This window comes from Manihot esculenta, chromosome 16, assembly GCF_001659605.2.
Source record: "Manihot esculenta cultivar AM560-2 chromosome 16, M.esculenta_v8, whole genome shotgun sequence".
Taxonomy (NCBI): Eukaryota; Viridiplantae; Streptophyta; class Magnoliopsida; order Malpighiales; family Euphorbiaceae; genus Manihot; species Manihot esculenta.
Window position 1 is genome coordinate 27,674,266 of NC_035176.2, and position 25,516 is coordinate 27,699,781.

Sequence of the window (25,516 nt, forward strand, 5' to 3'; positions counted from 1 at the left end):
TCAACTAAATAAAAATCAATACTTCTTAAAATATATTTGATATAAAATTAATAAAATAAGTTTAATGGTTAATAATATATTTTTTCATTGAGTAATAATTAATTTTCAAAAATAAATTTATTTTCATAATGTTTAGTTTAATATTGAAAATAAGTTAATCATTACCCTATTAGCCTTTCTTATCCTTTCTTATGTTTGATATAATAAAATAAAAAATAAAATAAATTGGAGAGGTTAAAATTTAACCAATTTAACTATATATAATCCTTTCCGGAAGGTAGTATAATGAATATGCAATAATAATATATTAATTTAGTATAAATTTTAATCAAAATCAATTATAATTAAATGAAATTAAGTATTAACTAATAGTATATAAATCTCATTTAATTCAATATCTAATATACTCTTAATAATAAAAATATTTTTATATTTATAATAGAAATAGATGAATTAATTTTTAATTTGAACGAATTAATTATAAAAATATAAAAATTATTAAAATTTAAAAATTAAAATATATTCAGTATTTTAATTAAATATTTGACGGTCCAAAAGATTGATTAAGAAAAACTATTACTTATAATGCTAACCCCGGGTAGAACGATTATTTATTATCAAATCAAACCGGTTAATAAATATTAAAACCGTCAATATCAGACGGCACCGAATATTAAGTTGATGTATGCTTGATTGTTCATAAAATTGAAAGTTTAGACGCAATCGTAAAAAGGGGCGTGGCGTTCAAATCCAAGCCTTAAAAACACGATGATTATCGTCACCGAGATTCGTCCACGTATTCAATTAGCGGATTTTGCGCTACAAATAAATTTCAAAATGCACCGTCATGTCATATCACGTCTGTTTCGCTCCTTGCCTCCCCATTCCAAACGACAAGCTGACGCCGCAGATCAAATTTTAAATTTAATTATTTTTAAAATAACTTATAAATTAATCAATTCAAAGATTTTATTTAGTTTAAATAGATTAACTATGTAACTTAATTAAGTTTATGTTAACTCATTTCTTTGCTATAATATTATCAAATATATTTAATTATAATATAATTTTATTTTAAATAAATAATTAATTATTAACATATGTGTTATTAAGAACTAATATAAAAGATGCTTAGATTCATAGAAATTAGTGTACGTAATATATTTAAATTAATGAAAAAAAATTACAATCATATGAAATTAAAATCAAACTAACTTATGAACACTACAGTGAAAAGTTTTTTTTTTTTTCTAACTTAACAATTATACTATCTCCGTCCAGGGCCGAATACACAGCGGACAAGAGGGGCACTTGTCTGACTGCCTCTACAAAATTTCTCAATAAAAATTTATTTGGCTGCTGAATTGGTGGTGGAATGGGCCACAGTGAATAATGCTTGTTCCTGAAAATTGAGAAGCTAAAGCTAAAAGTACTCAAAGATGGGAAGCATTTTAGAAAAACTTTGGGAAAGATGTTAGACAAAAGACAAAACACGTTAATTAAAGTTGGAAGACATCACAATTGCCATTGCCATTGCCATGCCAATCAAATTATTACTGAGCTGATTCAGATTTAGTTTGACAAAAATTTAATCGGGTTTAATTTAATTTTTAAATGAGTTAAATTTAAATTTAATTTTTAAATTTAATAAATGAGTTAAACTCTATTTTTATAATATTTGACTCATTAAAATTTATGAGTTGGACTCATTTTTGAATTTATAAATAGATTTATAAATAAATTCATTAACAGTATCGTTAAATATACTGAGATTAATATCATAAAAAATATAAATTCAATCTTGTATATTTATTGTCGCTATTAATAACCCTAATAATAAATAAATAATAAAAATTTTATGTGATAATTTAAATTTGTAAAAAATTAATATAACATAAAATTTATAATATTATTTAATAGAAATTTTAATTTATACGAAAAATTTTATTATAATTGCTAATTTAAAAATGTGATATTTTTACAATATTAATTCTATAACTATTACTAATTCATTAAAACTATATAATATATTGTGATAATTAATAGAAAAATTAACTTTATAAAAAATTAAATTACTAATAATGAAAACATAAAATAAAAGTTCTGTATTGATATTGTATTAAGGACATGTTATAAATTAATATTTATAAATATATTATTTAATTATTAATTTAAGTTAATAATAAGATATATATTTTTTATAATACAATTCTTTTATATTTAAATTTTTGTATATATGAAATACAACTATATTTGAAATGCAATACGTGTATATATAGTTAAAAGATTTTAATATAATATGATTTGTATGTATACAAAATTAATAATTTTTTTTTTTTTTAAAGTAGGAGATTTAGAGGAATGGAGTCTCCCACTTAACTGTACGAAGTGAGTAATATTTCATTCAGGCTACATAAATTATTAGTTGCGACTTCGGTTCAAATTAAAAAAATCGATCGAATCAAATTAATTTTAAAATTGTGTTCAGTTTTTTATTCAATTCGATTCGGTTCGATTTTTAATTTCAAAAATTTTAATTATTTCGATTCGGTTCGATTTTGATCAGAAAAAAATTAAAAAAATCAAACCGAACCGATTAGTGATAATAATATGTTATTTTTAATAATATAGAGAAATTAAATTATATTAAAATTAAAAATATTTTAATTACGTGTAAAAAATAAAAAATTTATTAAAAATCGAAATTGATCAAATTAAACTGAATCGAACCGATTCGATTCAGTTTTTGACCAAAATCAGTTCGGTTTAGTTTTCATAAACACTAAAATTTCTATTTTTGATTTATTTGGTTCAGTTCGATTTTGAACCGAACCGATCGAATGCGCAGCCGTATATACATGAGCGAAGAGGAAAGTAATAAATTTGTGGGAAAAAAAATCAATAATTTTATATTATAACAATAAATTACAATTTTATTTTTGTTAAAATTATTTATATTGATATTTAAATTTTCAGATAATCACCTTGAGTTCAATATAATATCAATCTTTCAAATACTGTACGAATTTTATTTTGTAAAATAATAAAATTTTAATTGATTAAAGCTATCTCTAGTAATTTTTACTTTTGACTTGTATGAGCATAATTATTTTAATTAGTTGAAATATTCATTGAACTGAAATTTTATAGGGACTTAATTTAGTTTCAGGTAATTTAGACCAGTTGGCCTAAAAAGATTTAGGCATCATGGCGAGTTTACGATTTTGATTATATTTAGTGGATTGACAAGTGACATTTTTATTCTAATAACATGAACTTAGTCTTTAAAACATAGAGAAGGATCAATAAGATCGATCTGATTTCTCACTTAATTGAATCCACCAGATAAATCCAATTAAGAATTGTGTCACTTTACTTCAATCAGAGATGTCTACCTTGTTGAAGTGACTTCATCTTTGTATTTTCCAAATGAGTTGTCGCCACAGCTTTCCTCGATTTCATCGGCCAACTCTTTTGATACTGATTTCAGCAATAAGTCACCAGATTTTCTTCAATTTTCACATTCATCTGAACCTTTGTCAGAGACTAATGGTTCCATCCATCATCCCTAGAGCAACAATCTGCATAGCTCTACTCCAAGAACGACAATAGTTTCCAAGCAAAGGAGCTGTTTCTAAAACCATACTAAGATTGTCCGAGGTTTGCAAGCTCATCCACTCCCCTCCTCAGAAATGATCCAACCGAGAATAATGCATGCTTTTATTGATTAGCAAGCTTCTCTACAAGTGCCTACATAGCTCGTTAACTGACAAGCTAACACCTCAGCTAACTCATAACAAACAAACTTCTTAGCCAATCATATATATTAACAGTCTCGTCTCTACAAACTTCAACCTCAAGTTTACAACAGTTTCAAAATTTTCATGGTGTCTTCAAGTTCTTGGCTTCTTTGGCATGCCAGAGTTCCCAGCCTCAGCCTGGCGTTTTATTCCCAAGAAGTGCTCAACCTGGAAAAGAAAAGGATATATTATCTGCATAGCATGGGGGGAAAAAGGAGAAAATACAGTATGAAATCAACACGAAACTGAAAATAAAGTAGGAGAATATTAAACAAAACAAAAAAGTGTTTGTTTGCAAGAGACTAAAATATGTTTGTTCGCTTATGACAGAAAAAAAAAGATCTATTTGGTTAATAAATTGTGAGGACTGTCTTAACTTCTAAATTCTCACTTAGACTCTGAACCTAACGATAGTCAAGTGAAGCCAACCAAGAACCATCCCAAACTTTGCAACAAAGCACCATTCCATCCCCCAACTTGCAGCTATGGTAATCTAAGTAATCTTGTTTATTTCCCCACTTAACCCAGTACACCTTCCCACCTATTCCTTGAGCTTCTAGACAAATCTGAAAAATAATAGCTTAATAATTTGCTAGTAGAGTAATGCAACAATTCCCTGACCTTTTTGTCACCAAGCATGGGTGTTAGGCCGCCCGGAAGATCCTTCTCAACAGTTGCAAAACCACTTCTGGGATCACTGGTTTGCCTGCAAATGAAATATGACATAATCAATTGTGTGCTAGCAATTGAACTACAAATGAAAAAAGGAAGCAAATCAATTATACTATGTGAAAAAATATATTCCACAAACTACTAATACACCTGCATATGTAGTTCTTTTCTTTTTAAATTAACTACCCATTTATAGTGCAACTCTCTGCAGTCCTCACTAATAAACTATATTTGAAATGTCAGATGGAAAAATAATCGTTACCCTGGCTTAACATGACCACTGAGGACGAGGTAGGGTGTTTTCAACTGAGCCTGGGCTTCTCTCATCCGCTCCACAGACAATGATGGTGTATCTGAATTTTTCATTTGCTTCAACTTCAGTTCTTCCTGGTATTGCTTCATGCGCTTTTCTTGCTTCATTTTGCCAGGTCCTTTTCCATGGAATTTATGAGAAATCATCCTAAAGGCTTCTTTGGGAGTCATCTGTTATTAAAAGATCAAATAATCCATTATCATAAAAATATGGCTTAATACTATTAGACAGCATAAATTTAGAAAATGTATTTGATATCAGCAGGGGCATAACCAGGGAAGTGGGACACAACCTAAGAATTACCTAACCAAATAACCAATTTAACTTTACTGGTCGGTCTTTCACTTTTCCTGCTTACTGGACATCAATACAAATAAGAAACAGAAAACTTCATTTTTATTACATGCCATGGTTCATGTTGTCCATAATATCTACAGCAATAACTCCCAGCTGCCCTGTAATAGTTCTTAGAACCAATCCTCAAACTAGCACAAAGATTTAGCAACTCAACAATTCTATCAATCTCAAGGCTCAAAACCTTGTCATATGACCAAGAATTTCTAATCAATTGATTCTATACAAGGATACTAACTGTCATTCAAGGAAATCCATCCAACCATTCTATGCTAATTTCATTTACATTACCCTATCAGATTTGCCCAATAAAAGGACCCATATATACACCTCACTCACAGTAGCTAAACACAAATAGCATAAACCATAAAGCAATACCAGATATTAGAAAGCAATAATACTTACAATACGCCCAAATTCATCTGTCCTTTCGATTCGAATGTCCTTAAATCTGTCTTTATTTTTATCAACATCATTGTCTACTATACCAACAAGTTTACTCTTTTTCTTGTCCATGTTTCTTCCACCCCATTCGATACTTTCTTTAAGTGTTCCTCGCTCTTTAAGCAAACTCAATGCACCAGACAGTCCTTTACCAACTGGAGCTTCATGAATAGTTAAATCTGGAACTATATCCTCCTGATTCTCATTAACAGGGTTTTCATCTTCATCAATTTCTTTAACTTCTGTCCAACCACAAGGTTCATCTTTTCTTTCTTGATCAGCAGCTCTTGATGGTGCTTCATCCTCGTCCATGAAAACATCATCATTGTCAGGCTTATGGGCCTCTGAGAAGAAAAAAAAAAACAGCATGTTAGTTTTTCAGTACACACAGTATACATATTTTATTCAGCACATAGAGGAAAATTACAATTGAAAAAGTCTTAAACAAAGTAAGAGAAGTATGCCAATAGTTCAATGTCACATTGAGTACACGACAAAGGATTGGAGAAACCTAAATTGGAGGTTCATAAAAAGAGAATAAAGAATCCGACATAAAATCTTGATTAACTGGAGAAGGCTATACAAGTCAAAAAATCATAATTCCAATGCAAAATTATATTATAGAAGTAATACCTTCATCCAGTTGGAGACCCCAGACAAACTCTTCCATCTCTGTGAAGACAATCTTGTTTTCTTGTGACTCGGCAGTTGTAAGGTTTTGATCATCCACAATGTTACTGCCTGTAGTGGTGGTGGCAGCTAGGCGAGCAATTGCTTGAGGACCTGATGCTTCCTCCTCTTGCTTTTTGAGAGCTAATTTCCTAGCTCTTTCTAAGGATTTATAAAGATCCTCATCATCATCTGCAAACACAGGATTTTCATCTTCATCCAGTTTAGCAGGAAGAGTTTGTTCCAGTCGCAGTGATTTAGAAGCCTCATCCGCTTTAGAATATGCAGACTGATATGCATTGCTTCTCATTTCAGCTTCAGATCTCTCTTTTTCCTCCCTAATTGCCTGCCTTCTCCCATCATTTCGAGAACCAAGATCTCCAACACCCAATCCAGCTGAGACAGCTTCTGCTTCAAGGGCATTTATATCCAGCTTCTCTTTCTTGCGCAGGGACTTTTTTTTCTTGGGCTTCTTAAATTGAAGAATCTCTTCTTGTGTGTAGTAATCCGATGAGATCCTTCCAAAGGCAGTTAGGTCTTCAAAGCGATTATTTGTGGAAGAACCTTGTAGCCTTCTACGAAGCTGGAAATAAAAATTATATATACATATATTTCAGAACAAAGAAAAGGATTAAAAAAAAAGGAAGACAAAAAAAGTCGTCCTGAAAAATAATGCTAATAAATAACATCTAGCTTTTAAGAATAAATTGGAAAAAAGGACTAATCTACCTCTTCCAATTTTTTCTCAGCTTCACCAGTGAACCTTCCCCTTGCATCAAGAGTGACCCCCTGATAGAAACAACAATTATGATCATATGTTTTCAATAATAATTTAAAAGGCAATCATCATATTGTGGAAGTATTTTCTAACCTCGTCTACAGCTGAATCATCATATTGTGGAAGTATTTTCTTCTCAGCAGTAGGATCATCATTGAACCTAAAAGTTAGAATGTGTCCAACTTGTTAGCAATTTCTGAACATTTGCATACTAATTAAAAGAAAGCATTGTGTCAGTTTTCACATTACTTGTCATCATAAATCCCTGTCTTCTTCTTTGCAGCCTTATAAGCCTCATCCCGACGCTTCTGCTCTCCAATTTCCACATTTTCAAGCTTGTCAACCTCTGTTGTATCAGACCAAAAAACTCTGTCAAGAAAAAATGTTACGACATGTCATGGAACTTAACACAAAACAGGTCGAGGTGATATCCAGCTTTTTTACCTTCATTAATGTCACCATCTGCAAGTATACTCTGGTCTTTGAGTGTCAAGACAACTGCTCCACCTTCCATTACCTTTTCAAGGCCATGCAGGACCTTAACTCCAGCTAGATCATCTGCCAACAGTTTCATCATAAAAATAAATCAATATGACTGGATAAAACAAAAATCCCTGCCAAATATAACCAGGACATTCAGCTAGATAGAAATGTAGAAGCTGCATTTCGAATGTGAACAAAGGTGAGAGAGATTAATAACATAACATGAAGCTGAGCGTAATCACACCCTTATGCTCAACTCCGCGTTCCTGAGAAACTATACTGGTGAATTATGATTATCTGCACTTGTTAAGAACAATAAACGCATGCGAAATTTTAGTAATGAAATATTAGCAAGTAAAGCTGCAACCACTATGCGCAACTTGTATGATCTAAAAATATGAATCCAAGTGATTCTAAATCCATTTGGCTTTCAAAATAACTTGTTGAATGATTAGTAGTTATTAAGAAGAAACCATACGAGTGAGATGCTCAGCTTCCTCCTCATCTTCACTGTCTCCTTGAACAATATTATCCTGATATTTATATCACAAAGATCAAAACTCAATCATATTAGATAAAAGAAATCCAGTAACACATACTGCAATTAAGAACAAAATACCTGCTCCTCAAAAATCTTTGATAGCTGCTTGGCTTTCTCCTTTTCAGAATTCTTTTTCTCTTCAAGCTTTCGACTCCTATTAACCCATGCTAAAACCTCAGAGCCTTCTGAATTTTTCTTTAATCTTTCTTCTTTCATCCTGAACAAAAATTAACACATCATCAGGATAGTCTATCACCATAAACCGTTAAAATGTATTCATAGATGAACTTTTAGTAATTTTGACAATACAAACATACACATGTTCAATATCCTTATAACAGGACCACAAATTCCTAGTTCCTACTCGTATCAAAGCAAATTATATACAACAGATACACGGCTTTTTATATGGAAGACCATCAGATGCAACAGCTAGTTTATTAATTTAGTTACTTATTTGGACAAAAAGGTACAACAACTACTATAGGTGCTGTTTATGGTATTGTCATCCACAATCTTTTACATGGGAAACAAATCTTACCCAAAGTTATTTTAAGCCTATAAAAAAATAGCCAAATACATATTCACACCCAAGTACTATTTCATATTAGCTCATTAAACATCTGAATTAAAATTATAACCTATTGAATACCTAAACTTATAAAAATCATAACAATTAAATACAAATTAATCATATCATTGATGATTTGTAAAAAGAAATAAAAAATTAGTTTTATTGATTGCTAAATCTACTCAAACTTTTGCTGATTGGGCTATAAATTTTCAGAAAATGATAAAATTACTCTCATTTAACTTGTTCATTTATAAAAATTTAGAGAACGGCTAGCAAAATTTATAGTGCAATCAGCAACATGTGTTATTAATTTTTTCTTTTTCCTAAAAATTATCAATAATGTGACTAATTGTGTTTAATTATTATAATTTTCATTATTTGAGAATTAAATAGATTAAAATTTTAGTTTTAAGAGCTCAATATAAATTTTAGTTTTAAGTGCTCAATAGGTTAATCCCAATTAGTATAGGGTGTAAGTATATGTTTAACCATAAAAAAAGTAACCAAAAAAATATATCAGAGAAATATCAGTAGAAATCTACTTACTTAGAAATGCGCCCCTCAAGTGCCAAGGCAGATGCATATCCTTCACCAGATTTACCTTCAACTTTTTGCTCATAGTCATCATCAAAGGAAGCATTCGCTTGCTTTGAATCATCTCTATCCTTGCTATTTTCATAGCTCAATTCAACTATATCGTCCTTGCTTCTATCATAGTCTTCGCTATAGACTCTTTTGCTCAACTTATCTTTTTCTCTCAACCTTTCTTTCTCATGATCTGCTTCTCTTTCCCTCTCCTTAGTCTTCTCTCTTCCTTTTTCCCTATCTCTATCTTTATCAATTTCCCTCTCCTTCTCTCGATCCTTATACTTCTCTCTCTCCTTCTCCTTCCCTCTTTCTCTTTCTCTCTCCCTTTCCCTGTTCTTCTCTTTTCCCCTTTCCTTATCAATATCTCTCTCTCTTTCTCGCTCCTTTTCCATCCCTCGTTCTTTCCTATCCTTGTCACGCTCACGGTCCTTCTCTCTAGACTTATCACGATCATGGTCTTTGTCCTTTGCCTTGCTATCCCTACTCCTATCTTTGCCACGCTCCTTATCCACATAGTCCTCTTGCTCCTTCTCCAAATCTTCAGTAGTTCTCTTGGAACGTTCTCTGTCCTTGTTTCTATGATCTGTGTCCCTGTCTTCTCCTCTGCTGCTCTTCCTCCGGTCCTTATCCCTACTAGAATGCTTACTCAATTTTTCAGTGCCATCCTCATCATATGCTCCATCCAAATGTTGTTTTCTAGGAGAATCATCTAGACCATCCTTCTCTTTGTGTCGCTTGTATCTGGATTCAGACCAGTCCATGTCCATTGCAGCTATTAGATTCAGAAGTGATATTTCCGCTATCCGCTACTTCCAAAAATGGAAGATGCGGCGGCTAGGGCTGGAGAAGTGAGAAGAAAACACGATGAGCGTGGGGCAGAAGGGTCAGGGTCCCCACCCAAAAAATTCAAGTTCAAATTGTATTAGGATACAGAAGAACCCTAAAATCCAACAACAACCGGATTTGAAATTGAAATAAAAACTGGAAAAAAGAAGAAAAGAAAAATAAGATGAGAAATTGTTTGGCAATTACCTGAAAAATCCAGAACTCTGCTTTAGAGACTATAACGAGAAAGTTAAATTGCGCAGAAGCTCGTGAGGACGAACAAATTAGGGTTTTGCTTTGATAGAAAGTCTCTGAACCCTGATAACTAACGGAGAGAACAAGTGAACGAGACATGGGCTAGAACTTGCCTCATCTGACCCAAAATGAAGTTGCCTTCAAGGAACTAGGCCCAATACCGTGAGAAAGCTTCTCTCTGTTTGTACTAGTTTCGCCCATTTTTCTCCTGGCTGAAATTATGTGAGCCCAAATCCGCAAAGGGAATACTGATTTGGGAGATATTTACTCAGTGAATATGTCGGTTTTTATACTTTTAAAAATTTATTAAAATTTTTTATTTTTTATTTCAATTAATAAAATAATATTTTTATTTATTTTTATTATTAAAATTACAGTAAAATATTAAATTATTTCATTTTTCTCTTTTTTTTTCTATTTTTTTTCCTTAAATTGAAAGAGCAGACGGTTTTTTTTTATTTTACTGATAAATTTAAAAAAAATAACAACATTTTAATACATTTTTAAAAATATAAAAATTAATTTATAAATAATAATAATATCTAAAAATTAAATAAAAGATTTTATTTAAAAATAAAATTAAAATTAAAATTTGTTTTATTATAAAAATAAAATAACTATTTTATTGATAAATAAAAAAAATAAAAATATTTTAATAAAATTTTAAAAATATAAAAATTATCTTAATAAATATGAGAAATCTCAATTTTATTCCTCAATTTTCAATATCAATTTTAAAAGAAAAAATATTCAATAATTAAATAATAAATTTTTTATTTATATATTACCCAAGGAGAAAAAAAAAATCTCTAAATATTTATAATTTTAATTTTAATTTAAAAATTACCAATTAAACTCCAAAATTATAATAAATTCGTAACTGTAACTTAAACTAAAATTACCACTTAATTCTGAATTTTCGAGATTTTTACAATTTTACTCCACCGTCAGTTTTTCTTTATTTTTTAATATATATATTAACGGGGAACTGAAAATAGATTGTAATTGCAAAATCCTCAGATAATTAAAACTTAATTAGTAATAGTTTAGAGTATAATTACAAAGGTTTATTGAGAATTTCATAATTAATAATAAAATTGAAAACTTTTTAAAGGTTCAGAATGTTTTTGATAATTTCTCCCCAAAATAAAATGTTGCTATAATTTTTAGCGCATAGAAACTGAAATTAAACATATGTCATTGAAAGGCAAATTTTATTGTGGCAATCATTCATCAATTCTAAATTTTTTTAATTTAATCATAACGTAAAAAGTCTGATATATCATTGTTAATAAATCAGTTTTTGAGATCGAACGCAATAGAAAATTATCAAATTTAGTGAAAAATTATTAGTGACGTTTAAAAATCAAAAGAAATATATTTTATAAAATTGGGTATTAAATAATTATATTTTTATAACAAATTATATATTAAAAATTAACAATAAAATATCATAATGCTAACCGACGATTTGTTGGTTATAAACTAAATTGTGTATTTGGCCACTTCCATAAACTTTAGCTTAAATATCTTATCTTAACTTTATTTTGATTACTGACAAGCATTTCTTACTGCAGTTGATTTTCAACATTTTTTACCAAATAAATTTAAAATTTCTCATACCGAATAAATCTCTATTGCGAAATCATATTCAATTTGACCATAATTGAGTGCAATAATAGCCAAAGGGTCCCAAATTCCAAATCCCTAAATCCTTGCCATTTATATATTATATCAATCAAGTTAAATTAAACTAATTTGATACAAAATTCTAACATGGCACGTAAGGAGCACACGTGCAACAGAGTATCGTCCACTTTAGGATATCATCATCAAAAGCATGGATGAAGATGGACCATCTCTTTTAAAAGATGCATGTGAAGTTTTAGGGCTTTTTTGGGTTAAATTTTATCCTTTCTTCATATTGAAATTGAGTATTGATGGTCCATTCTGAAAACTACTTGCACTCTTGGCAAAGTTGGAATTGCTTCTCCACCATTTGCTTATCTTCTTGCTTTTGGTCATTAGGCTATATTATTTTAGAAAAGTGGGCGTTCATTTTTATGCACGATAGCTCCATGGCATTGTTGAAAGAAATAATCACGAATTTTTTAAGTAATTATTTTTTTTATAGATTATAAAATGAATATGTCTAAGTACTTGATTAAGAGAAAAAAAAATCATTTTAAAATTGGGATTTTGGTGAAATTAATGGGTTTTTGCTAGTTATATTAAATTAATTTTAAAATTATAAGATCATACATTTGAATTTCAATTAGGTTTAACTAAATCAAAAACATTAGAATGATTAAAAATATTTTGGAAGGAAATTTTGATTTCCTTATATATAATTTTGAATATTTTAGGGTTGTAATTGAGATAAACTCTAATTGGTGATAAACTATTTACAAAAACTAATATTTTACATCAACGATCCAAAAGCTTTGTTGCCCAAAATATATATGGTCTTTGCATTCGTGCGCCGCATTTGATTGAAATCAAAAAAATTAATAGAATCGAATTATTTTAAAAATTCAGTTAGGTTTTTTATTTATTTCTGTTTGATTTAATTTTTAATTTTAAAAATTTCAGTTATTTCCGTTCGATTTGATTTTGATAAAAAAAAATCGAAAAAATTAAATTGAATCGAACCAATTAATGATAATAATATATTATTTTTAATAATATAAAGAGATTAGATTATATTAAAATTAAAATATTTCAATTAAAATTTAAAATATTAAAAATAAAGTGTAAAAAAAAAATATTAAAAATTCAAATCAAATAAAGTGAAACGAAATAAATCAGACCGTTTCAATTTAATTTAATTTTTATTAAAATCATCCTATTTAATTTTCATAAATATTAAAATTTCAATTTTCGATTCAAATTATGCTCACTACTAATTTTTTTCCACTAGAGTGGGTTTCATGTGCATGCATATACTGGAAGGAGATCTCGCCTATAATTCAGATTCCTTTTAAAAATCTCATACAATCTTACAGTAACTTGTTCGTCTACAATTAACCATGCACGTGATGCTCAATTAATTAGGGCTCAAAAACCTAATAATATCCTATTAATTTTACTACAATCTTAGTGGACCCTTCGCAACCGACATTTAAATAATCATAATAATTAATGCACATTCAGAATCAAAATAATTATTTAAAACTAATAATTTATAATAATAATAACAGTTAATTCGCAAGTTAAATTTTATTTTCCATTTTCATTTAAAAAAAAAAGTTAATACTTCATTGGTTTCGATGTATATATATCTATAAATTTTATATTATTTTCAATATAATTCTTTATTCATGGTTTATTTTTTATATAATTTTTTTTATTTTTTTATAAAATAAATTATGCTAAACAAAAAATTAGTATTAATTTAAATCATAAATTAGTATTAGTTTATGCTAAGTGATCACTCTGGACCACTATCAAGAATACTACCCTGAAAAGAGAAAGAGAGCCAGCCCCTTATTGGAAGGAAATGGACCACGTCATCAGGCCTCAATCAAGGGTTCGTGTATTAAGACGATAACATGATCTCTAATTAATTAAGAAAAAGGTAGTGCTGCAAAAAGGATTTAGTTACATTAATTAGTATAGAATATTAATAAAGTAATATAAAAAAGTAAGCACTAAAATTAAAAAAAAACAAATTAAACTTAGCTATTTTTGGACTGTAGCTCTCTTTACAGAGTATAATAGCAATTTAGGGGTGTGCAATTGGTCGGTTCGGTTCTGAACCGAATTGAATTGAAAAAACTGAAAATCAAATTATAAAAATATTAAAAATAGAAAAAATCGATTATAAAAATATAATCGAATCGAATCAAACCGATAAAAATCAGTTCGGTTCGGTTCGATTCAAATTGAAATCTGTAATTTTTTTAATTTTCTGCTTTTAATTTCAATAGAATAATTTAATAAATATTTTACATAAATTTATCAATGAATATTGTTTGAATACATAATAATAATATTTAAAAAATTCATAAAAATTCATATAAAATTTAAAAATATATATAAAATCAGTATTTCTATGTATAAAATCGATTTTTCGGTTTTTCGGTTATTTAATACGTTTAAACCGAACCGAATAAAAAATTAAAAAAATTGAAAAATATTAACCGAACTGAACCGAACCTTTCGATTAACTGAACTATTAAACCGAAATTGATCGGTTTGATTCAGTTTTTCGATTCAGACCGATTTATGCTCTCCCCTAAATAGCATAAATGAACTTGTCAATATTAATTTTCTCACGTCCAACTCCAAAGGTGGGAATAAACTGAATTGCTGTTCGTGACTCAATTATTTATCATATTAATTAGCACTATATATACGCCGCAAAATTTGAAAAATATATAAATATATATCCGTTCAATAGAAAATATAATACGTAATTTAAAATTAAAAGAAATTTTATTAAAAATATAATAAAATTTTTATATTAATATAAAATTTTCATATATATATATATATATTTATAACAATTATAGAGTGAAATGATAATATTAGACATCGGTACAGATTATTGATCTGAAAAAAATAAAAAATAAAATAAAAATTTTAAATTAATTTAATTGGATCAATACTTTTTATGCATAAAAATTAAAAAAAAAATTACTCCATTATTATCGGGTATAATATTAAAATATTTTCATTTAATTTTCTGCTAAAAATTTTCCCTAATTATCATATAAAATATATAGGTTGAAGTATTATTTAGTTATGGATTACAGTTTGAGTTTGGTATTATTATATATTATTTTTAATTTCTCATATTTAGTTAACTCAATTTAGTTTTCTCTTTTTATTTTAACAGTCAATGGGATATGAAAAATAAAAATTCCTGGGGATGAAGGTGTTGAAAAAAAAAACCATTTTACTGAATTGAAATTCCATTAATATTTTTAATTTTCAGATTTATTCTAAAATTTGATTAAATTTTATTTTAAACTATCCAACATCATCAAAATAAGATGATTATTATTCAAATAACATTAAGTCAATTTAGTTTTATATATTTTAAGTAATATTTGACATAAAGTATATTTTTCATTAATAATTTTTATTTTAAAAATAACATAATTCTATAAAGTATTTAAATACTACTTTAAAATAGATTGTAAAAAAAATACAAATATTATAATAAAATTAAAAATTAACTAAAAATTAAAAAACTCTAATTTTTTTATAATTTTTTAAAAAATATAAAATATAAATTTATAAAATATCTTAAATAGAATCTGTGCACAAAACTGATGTATTAATATTTATCAGTGTGTCAAGCAAATTCGACACTATAAATATAAAGCATTATCAATAATGTCATTTGACATGCTAATGTAGCATGCAGAATATTCAGTAAATTTTTTTGACAACATAAATTTTAAAATATTATTTTAATTCACATAATTTTTAATTTTTTTTATATAATTTGAAAAAAACCTCTAACTTAAATAATAATTTTACTGTTTATATATATATATATAAATATGTACAAATTTTTACATATTTTAAGGGTTAAAATGGTTGAAAATAAAATAGAAAAAAGATACCCAATAGCTTCTATAATTGAGAAATATTGTGCAATTATTATCACATGCATTAAAGTATAATAAATAAAAAAGCATAAATGTTGAAGGCATAAATCAAATAATCCAAAAATAAAAAAACAAAAGAAAAGAAAGAGTAGATATTACCGTTTGGCCCAAGTATAAACAAAAATTAGGGTTTGAAAGGGAGAGAAAGAAGAATTGGGCATGGGAATGGGCGCGGGTGGTGAGTGTAAAACCCTAGACAATGGAGATGAGCACAGCATGCATTGCTGGCTTTGACAAAGACCATTCACTGTATATTCCTTCGAGAAAGAGAAAGATTGTGGGTCCCTTTCTTCTTCTCCTTCTCCTTCTTCAATGAGAGACAGAGATGCGCACGAGCATCAGTGTAACACTACAACGTAAAGCCACCCCACTTTTTTTTTTTTTTCAATTTTTCTGCTCTGCTCTGCACTCTCTTTCTAGCTGCTTGCTTTCTTTTTTTAAATTTAGACCACTTTTCTATTGTATGATCCAACCCCACTTTTCCCTTCTCATTCCTCTTTGCCTCATTTTGTATTCTCTCTTTTTTTCCTTTCTACTGTTTGGGAGAATAGAATCCAAGATAATCACATACATACACTCCAAGCAACAAACACTTTTTCTCAGCCAAGAAGTCCTCATTTTTCCACTATATTTGCCCTTTTCTCAGCCAAGAAGTCCTCATATATCATGGCTATCATATACGTAACACATGTAATTTACGGTTGAAGCTAAGTCAGGATGTACAGTAGAGGAGAGAGGAATAATCCGAACTAATAATTTGTCATAATTTCTTCTGACAAATTAAGTTTTTATAAACAACCAATGACAACACCTTCATGGATGCTTTAATGATTAGGGAACTCCAACCAGCCCTAGCTAGCTCATCATTTAGATTTATAGATATCGTTGAAAGAACATTAATAGGAATCGATCAATCTTTTGGCTGTGTTGAAAATCTGACTGCCCCAGTTGATTCTAACAAACCCTTTTAGTCAGAATTTCAAATTATTTTTTTCAGCTCTTTAAGACAATAATTTTATCCTAACCTCACATTGTTCTTGTTTGACTTATGTTACCCTTAGATTAAGTTATATTATTACATACTCTTTAATTACCAAACATCATTTTTGCATTTAATGATAAAAATTGTTGTAGCCAATTGGTTGTAATGATGGCTTCTCTAATCAAAATGTCTGTGTTATTACAAATATGAAAAAACTCTCTTCTTGAAGCAACCATGAGTGCAAAACCAAGTGCATATCCACAAGCCCTATGAAAAAACTTTGAAGCTTTTCAACGGTTACTGAAATCTTTGTCACTATCCCAAGTCAGTCAAAAGAGCATTTTGGTAATATCCGACAAAAATCAGAGGCTTTTCCAACATCTGTCCCCTGTTTACCCTTTTCAACCATTCGTGTTCAAACATTCTTAAAAGAAAGTCAAGGTGCACTTTCGTAATTATCCCCCAATTCATTGCCTTGTTTCATGCCCTTTTACTACCATCTATTTATACATTCAAATCTCCTCCTTCTCTCTCACCCAATTTTCTTCTTCTTTTAACCCTTTCTTCTCTTGCAATCCAAGCTTTCTTTGATCATCAAACGCTTTATAATCTTTGAATTTTACTCTGCTCTAATCATGATAACTGGGTAAGTTACCAGTAGCTTTGTCTTCACTTCTATTGCATTTTCATGCTTCATGCGATAATGTTTCAACTTAGATGGAGTTGGGTCTTCTTTGATTAGCTGATCATCAAGAAATTCTCTCACTTTTCTCTTTCTTTCAGGCTCTTGTCCACTTTGCTTCTTTGATTTCAGCTCCTGTTACGAATAGATGTTATAGAATTATCAACCAGCTAAGATGGCTATGTTGTTCTTGTTCATGTTCTTGTTCTTGAATTCTCGTATCTTACATGCAGAGGAACTTGAACTTCTCTTGTCCTTTAAATCATCCATCAATGACCCTTTTCAATATCTTTCCAACTGGAATCCCTCTGTTACTTTTTGCAAGTGGCAAGGCATCACTTGCAACAACTCGTCCCGCATTAAAGCCATTGATCTCCAAGGGAAGAACATCTCTGGCAAGCTTTCTTTGTCAGTGTTTCAGTTGCCATATGTCGAAACTATCAATCTCTCGGGCAATCAGCTTTCTGGGCAAGTTCCTCGTAACATTTTTTCAAGCAGCTCGCTTCGACACCTCAATCTTAGTAACAATAATTTCACTGGTTTTATACCAAGTGGCTCAATTGCCTGCCTGGAGACGCTGGATCTGTCTAATAATATGCTTGCAGGGAGAATTCCTCAGGAAATCGGATCCTTTTCGAGCCTGAAGTTTCTTGATTTTGGTGGAAATGTTCTGGTGGGCACAATTCCAACCTCTATAACAAACATCACAAGTTTGGAATTCTTGACTCTGGCTTCAAATCAATTAGTTGGCCAAATTCCACGAGAATTGGGCCAAATAAGGAGCTTGAAGTGGATTTACTTGGGCTACAACAATCTCTCAGGCGAAATTCCGAAAGAAATAGGGGAATTAACTTCTTTGAATCATCTTGATCTTGTCTATAATAATCTTACAGGTTCAATTCCATCCTCTCTAGGAAACCTCAAAAATCTTCACTACCTCTTCCTCTACCAGAATAAGCTTACAGGTTCGATTCCAAAATCCATTTTTGGCCTGAGAAAGTTGATTTCTCTTGATCTTAGCGATAATTTTCTCTCCGGTGAGATCCCAGAACTCATAGTTCAGTTGCAAAACTTGGAGATTATTCATCTTTTCTCCAACAACTTTACTGGAAAAATCCCAGGTGCTTTAAGTTCTTTGCCTCGTCTTCAAGTTCTTCAGCTTTGGTCTAACAACTTTTCTGACGAGATTCCGAAAGATCTTGGAAAGCATAACAATCTCACTGTAATAGACCTTTCCACAAATTCTCTCACTGGAAAAATCCCTGAAGGCCTATGCAGCTCAGGCAATCTCTTTAAGCTCATTCTCTTCTCAAATTCTCTTGATGGTGAAATCCCCAACAGTTTGAGTACCTGCAAAAGCTTGCAGCGAGTACGTCTCCAGGACAATAATTTATCTGGTGAATTATCAACAGAATTCACCAAACTGCCACTAGTGTATTTCTTGGATATCTCAGGCAACAATTTTTCAGGCAGGATCGATGCCAGAAAATGGGAAATGACTTCGCTTCAGATGTTGAGTTTGGCAAGAAACAGATTTTATGGGGGTTTGCCAAATTCATTTGGCAGTGACCAGCTTGAGAACTTGGACTTGTCCCAAAACAGATTTTCAGGCTCTATCCCTCGCACTTTTGGTAGTTTAACAGAGCTAGTGCAACTGAAGCTAAGTGGAAACAAGCTCTCTGGTGAAATCCCACATGAGTTATCTTCACTCAAGAAGCTTGTAAGTCTAGACCTCAGCCACAATCAGCTGAGTGGCAAAATCCCAGATAGTTTTTCCGACATGCCAGTTCTTGGCCAACTTGATCTGTCGCAGAATCAATTATCTGGAGAAATACCAACAAATTTGGGAAGAGTGGAATCGCTTGTTCTGGTGAACATCTCTCATAATCATTTTCACGGTAGTTTACCATCCACAGGAGCTTTTCTTGCCGTAAATGCAAGCGCGGTTGCTGGCAATGAACTTTGCGGCGGCGATATATCTAGTGGTTTGCCTCCATGCAAAAGGATAAAGAATCCTATATGGTGGTTTTATGTTGCTTGTATTCTTGGTACTTCAGTGGTTCTCGCTCTTGCTGCTTTTGGAATAGTGTTGATTCGAGGAAGAAAGGATTTAGAGATGAAAACAGTGGAAAATGAAGATGGGATTTGGGAGTTGCAATTCTTCCATCCCAAGGTATCAAGCTCAGTAACAATGGAGGATATATTATCGTCCAAGAAAGAAGAAAAAGCCATTTGTAAAGGAAAGGAAGGGCTTTCATACGAGGGGAAGTGTATCATAAAAAACATGCAATTCATGGTAAAGGAAATAAACGATACGAAGTCAATTCAGTCAAATTTTTGGTCTGAAATCTCTGAACTTGGTAAACTTCAGCATCCAAATATCGTCAAGTTAATCGGAGTGTGTCGGTCCGACAACGTTGCATATTTGGTCTATGAGTACGTAGAAGGCAAAAACTTAAGCGAAATTCTTCGGAATTTGAGTTGGGAACGGCGGAAGAAAATAGCCATTGGGATTGCGAAAGCTCTTCGGTTCTTGCACTGTTATTGTTCACCGGCTGTTCTAGTCGGCTACATGTCTACAGAGAAAATTACGGTGGACAGAAAAGATGAGCCTCGCCTGAGACTGAGCCTTCCTGACCTGCGTTGCTTTGACACGAAGTGCTTCATTTCATCGGCCTACGTAGCCCCTGGTATATTACAAATTTACCCTTTGAAATTCATAATCTAATTTCTTTTTATTTTTTTTATTATTAATATGAGATTAATTTTTAGTTGACATAATTATATTTTATTAAAAAGTGATTGTAAAAAAGACACGTACACATTTTATAGTGTCAGTATGTGGCGTGCTAAAAATTCTTTTTTTAATGAAAACAATCATGGGTCAACCTTAAATTATTAGAATGTGAAGAAAAAAAAAGCATAATTAGTATTTTATTTATTTATATTTTTAACCTAAAATGCCCCATCACCCACTTAAGATTTGATTTGTTTATTATTGTTGGGAATATTTTATAACACAAACTAATAATTTGTTTCTTGTTGCAGAAATTAGAGATTCAAAAGCTACAAGCGAGAAAAGCGACATATATGGATTTGGTTTGATTCTGATAGAGATATTAACCGGCAAAAGTCCGACGAATGCTGAGTTCAGCTTTGACGAGAACATTATAGAGTGGGCTCGGTATTGCTACTCCGATTGCCATATAGACATGTGGGTTGATCCTATGATCAAAGGAGACGCAACAATTAGCCAAAATGAGATGATTGAGACCATGAATTTAGCTCTCCATTGCACAGCTACTGACCCTAAGGCTCGACCTTGTGCTAATGATGTGTTCAAAATCCTTCACTCTGCTTTGAGATCGAGCTCTTGTGTTTCAGGCCTAAAATTTTCTGAATATTTTTAGTGTTCCAGCTGATCACCTATAATTTTTGTTCAAGTTTTGATTTTTCTTTTTCCTTTAATTTTTCCTCTTATAATGGTTTTCTAGCTAAAAATTATTGTTATTCAAATATTTTGTTTGATAATGGTACGTTTCACAATGTAAAAATGTAGCTACTAAATGCATTATATGAATTATATATAACTTTTTTTTGAACTGGAAATTGGAGGTTGGGGGAGTAGAATTTAAGATCTCTTAGATTTATTAGATACACTTACCATCAGATTAAACCTGTAAGTGCAGTTTTTTATTTATATTTAAAAAATATAAATAATAAAAAATGTGTAAACTATAAAATCGAGTCAAACTGGATTGTCCTACACTAGCACTTCCGCGTAATAACTCTACCAAAGATGATCCTATTACAAGAATAGCTTCCGGCACGCCTGTTACAATTTTTACCACTTAATAACTAATTTAGTCCCAACAAATCAATGAAAAGATATCAATTCAAATTCTGAATTTTCGAATTGAGAGATATTGAGAGAGATCAAGTCAGTGGAATTTTTCATTTACATTTTTTTCCATCAGGAATATTTTATAAAACTTTTGGGCTCTCGAATTTGAAGTATCTTACTTTCACGTAATTCATAGGGATTCTGAAATTAGTATATGAAAATTTTAAAAAGATATTATCATATTTGAATAAGTTGTTAATAATTTTTTTAATGAAAATTTGATTATTTGACTATTAAATTAATGGCTGAACATCATTTTATTTATATATGTGTAAATTATACTTAATATCTTTATAAAATTATATTTTCTTTTTTTTTTATTATTATTTTTGAAAATAATTCCCATGGAGCCCAGTTGCACTGTGTATTTCATCCTCTTTTTCATCTTGAACATAATGGCAGTACGTACTTTTGGAGTCATGATTATCTGCTTGGAATGTAACCCCTCCATCGCCAATGCATTACCCATATTTCAGGGATTATTCAATGGAAATTCTGGTCTATAAAATTTTATGTATTTATATTATTTTGCTTTATAGTAATAAAAACAATTTTTTTTCTTTGACAAAGCATACATTTTATTATATATTTGAAAAAAAAAAAAAAAAAACTTAGCATGAATATCATCAACTAAAATTAGGCCAGTAGGCCATTCTTGTACATCTGACGTAGGCAATGGCATGCCTTAAAATAAGAACAAGACAATAATCAGGAACCAAAAAACAAAAACGACAGCAACTAAGATCCAAATTTACATCCTAAGTAAAACAAAAATAAGAGGTCATGGAGAATCTACTTTAACACAGTCTCCATTACGCTTATAAGTTTGATATAAAACCTATTTCTTTTATGTTTTTTATTGAAAAAGGAAAAAATATATACACAAAACTTTATCTTTATCCATGCAGGCTTCGTTTGCTTTGTCCTAAAACAGAATTTGAAAAGCTTAATTTAGTGGGCGAAGAGGAAGACTCAATAAGATTGAGAAAGGAGAATGATGATATGAGATTCAGATTCGTTCTTTAATGACGTATAACTATCATTCTGTTACAGTAACACATATCGTTATTATATAAAATTATATGTACGGACATAGTTTTCCTTTATATATTATCATATGACTATTTAATTCTCTTCGATATTCATGTTGACATGATCCTATATGCAGATAGGTCCATTTTCCGCTGATTCATCAAATCAGGTGAACTCAATTTTTTCTTGTTGGGCTCGAGGCTCATTCTACCCGACCTATTCGAACGTAGTCTGAATTATAAATTACGTGATAGATATACGTAGTGAGTTTTGGTGTGTTACGGCCTGACTCTTCTATGTGGGCCTATGTAAGCTCAACTGTGATTCAAATCACAGAAATCCAGCAGTAATCAGATGACATTAAAATCTCAAGTATGATCCAGCTTGCGTTCTCTATCATAATTCAAGTAGTCATGATTGGCGAAATACTAACAACAGTTACTTGACTTTAATACCAACGGGATGAAGAGTGTTAAATAGATCTCCTTTGCAAGTTAAATTAAAAGAAAAAAAAAAAAGAGTTGATGAGTGGGAATCCCAAAATGCTAGCAAGAAAGTGGAAGTCCCCACTGGCAAGTGCCACTGTGTGTTTGGTGCACTATGGCAAGTGGCTCCTTCCATTTTCGAGTGATAATTGATAGTACTTTAATTTGAAGAAAAAGAAGAAATCATATACAAATTGGGATTGGGGATGCACCACCTTTTCCTACGTGGCCTATGACTATAGGAGGCTTTTATTATTTTGTGTTTTATTTAGTACACCAATATTTAAATTTGATAGTGGCATATTCACAGATGTCGACCATATTCCATCCTATTTCTCATCTTCAAATTTTTTTTCCTCATACTTTCGTGATCCCTTTACACCTTTGGTTTTGCTTTGGTTCTTCTTTCCCATTGGAAAAGTTGGTTTTCCCACTATCTTTTATTATTATTATTATTATTATTTAAAAAATACAAAATTAATTTGGTGAGAGGCTATTAGAATTTGATGGTAACTTTCCATGATCAAACATTCGACTACTGTTTTACCACCTTATCACTTTATGTCTGGTCTGTAACAAGAGTCTATCGACTGGTTTAAGTAGTTGTCCTACCTACGACAGGATGTGATGCTTGCTGCTAGGTTTTGTTTTTGATTCCTTTTATCATTAACTATAAATGGCATATATGTAAAGAAAATAAAACACAGAGAATCTATTCACGATTCCACATATTCATGATTATGCAAAACTATATTTTCCATAGAGTAAAAAGAAAAAAATTACGATTAGCTATATATGTCCATGCATGCATGCATGCATATTAACCTAATCTTGAAACTTTCTTAAATTTGTTTATGATCAATTGTCATTCCAAGGCAGCAATTCAAAATCTAAACATAAACATAAACATATAACGACATGTTTGGAGAATGTGCATATAGCTGCAACGTCTGTTTTGCTGCTATTCTTTACTCATCAAAAGGGTAAGACATGGGAATCGAATGGTCCTCATCAGGGAGAATTAAGTTAAAGAGCTACCCAACAGCAACACTCAAAGGGACCACTTCTCTCTCTGTAATCCTCATGGTTTAATCATATTGTTTGTCTCCTTTTGTCGGTCTTTCTATTTGAAATTTTATAGCAAAAACGAAGAAGAAAAGGCCAAGAACTATTGAACAATCACAAAAGCTGCATCTATTTTGAAAAAGGGTTTAGAATTCAGACTCAGGCAGAAGAGAAAGAATGCCTTTTTTACATCCTTTTGGCTTCATATTTCAAGACTTTTGCAGCCTTCTCTTTACACACTATGGCATGCATGGTCAAAGGGTTTCTTTTAGCTTGTCTTTTGCATTATATATATAAAAGGAACACTTTCCCTTTTATATGGATCTAATTATAATATATAATAATTTTACATAAATTGTCACAAAAAATAAAAATTATTATTAAAATTATAATTATACCCATTTATAATAAATAATTTTATATTACTGTCAAATATTATTCTGATAAGAACTCACAGGCTTACCTTAATAGTAAGTACATTTAAATAAATCTGAAAGATTTCAAATTATATTTTTTAAATTAAAATACTGTTGTTATAATTTTATTAGGATATAATAATTCCACACCACATTAATAGAATTATTTAAACTATAAAATTTAGTAGTGTTATCAATTAATTCGTTTGTTGTGGGAATTAATTAATTTTGTATTTTCTTTATAGTAATTTGAATTTTTTTTCTCCCCTTAATATAAGCAAGCTAAGAAAATTCAATCAAAAATTAAATTTGTGAATTAAGAAATGGAAAAAAAAAAAATTGATTGCATCATGACACGTCAGAGATTGGTAATAATTTAACAATTTTATCCACTAATCGCTAATTAAAAAAAAAAAATCTAGCATCTCATTTTATTAAAAAATCATAAATTGAAAAAATAGAATAAAAAATGTTTTTACCAGAATTCCCAATAATAAAATATTTCTCCGTTTGAATACTTACCATTCAAACCTAAAAGCTAATCATGCTTTATTATTTGATTATATTAAGGACACCCATTTTTCTTTTAATTATATTATAATTAACTTGTGGGTTTCTAGCTCAAAAAAAGAAAATAAAAGATTAATTAATTGGAAAAGAACCAAAAGTATAGTTTAACTCAAACCCACTCTTCTTTTTTTAATTATTTTTATAAAACAGATAATTTAACCCACTTAGATTAATTAATTAATTAATTAATTAAAAGTAAAAGAATGTCAAAATGGTTTTTTTTTTTTTTTTTTTTTTTTTTTAAACCATGCATGCTTGGCCACAACCTTTTGTGCCCCACTTTTGCTTCTACATTGTAATGATGGTACTTAGATTTTTCTTCTTTAATTTTCTACCTTTTCTTGTTCAAGTAATGATGGTATCGACAAGAACCCTTCTCTCTTTTGCTCAAACAGAAGGCGATTGGGGCCAGAGAGGGCTTACATAGTTAGAAGATTCCACCAGTCTAAACATATAAAATTAT

At 30.1% G+C, this 25,516-nt stretch overlaps 2 protein-coding genes across 4 annotated transcripts; one reads left to right on the top strand and one right to left on the bottom strand.

The window, feature by feature from the left end:
• Positions 1-3,693: 3,693 nt before the first annotated feature.
• Positions 3,694-10,409, bottom strand: LOC110603060 (SART-1 family protein DOT2). Of its 3 annotated transcripts, none has more exons than XM_021740715.2 (13): positions 10,249-10,409; positions 9,175-10,056; positions 8,133-8,271; positions 7,992-8,046; positions 7,475-7,588; positions 7,280-7,376; positions 7,124-7,190; positions 6,982-7,041; positions 6,217-6,835; positions 5,545-5,927; positions 4,735-4,955; positions 4,422-4,506; positions 3,694-3,968 (listed from the first exon to the last, which is right to left on the bottom strand). In XM_021740715.2, the coding sequence occupies exons 2-13, from the start codon at positions 9,981-9,983 to the stop codon at positions 3,894-3,896; spliced, it is 2,724 nt and encodes a 907-aa protein (XP_021596407.1). In that variant the 5' UTR covers positions 9,984-10,056; positions 10,249-10,409; the 3' UTR covers positions 3,694-3,893. The 3 variants fall into 3 exon arrangements, with proteins under 3 accessions (XP_021596407.1, XP_021596408.1, XP_021596410.1); XM_021740716.2 differs by having other exon boundaries at positions 9,175-10,059; positions 10,253-10,397; XM_021740718.2 differs by having other exon boundaries at positions 9,175-10,156; positions 10,249-10,388.
• Positions 10,410-17,429: 7,020 nt separating this feature from the next.
• On the top strand, positions 17,430-21,173 carry LOC110603025 (leucine-rich repeat receptor-like serine/threonine-protein kinase SKM1). Its single transcript, XM_021740667.2, has 3 exons — positions 17,430-17,545; positions 17,683-20,271; positions 20,630-21,173. Exons 2-3 carry the CDS (start codon positions 17,757-17,759, stop codon positions 20,989-20,991), a joined length of 2,877 nt encoding a protein of 958 aa, XP_021596359.1. The 5' UTR covers positions 17,430-17,545; positions 17,683-17,756; the 3' UTR covers positions 20,992-21,173.
• Positions 21,174-25,516: the final 4,343 nt, after the last annotated feature.

Excerpts from the sequence above, each read along its gene's own strand:
- LOC110603060 (XM_021740715.2), bottom strand. The coding sequence starts at position 9,983 with ATGGACATGGACTGGTCTGAATCCAGATACAAGCGACACAAAGAGAAG. Across the intron at positions 5,928-6,216 it reads GGGTCTCCAACTGGATGAAG|AGGCCCATAAGCCTGACAAT; the intron begins GTATTACTTCTA and ends TTTTCTTCTCAG. Across the intron at positions 4,507-4,734 it reads AGTGGTCATGTTAAGCCAGG|GCAAACCAGTGATCCCAGAA; the intron begins GTAACGATTATT and ends TTTCATTTGCAG.
- LOC110603025 (XM_021740667.2), top strand. The coding sequence starts at position 17,757 with ATGGCTATGTTGTTCTTGTTCATGTTCTTGTTCTTGAATTCTCGTATC. Across the intron at positions 20,272-20,629 it reads ATCGGCCTACGTAGCCCCTG|AAATTAGAGATTCAAAAGCT; the intron begins GTATATTACAAA and ends TTCTTGTTGCAG.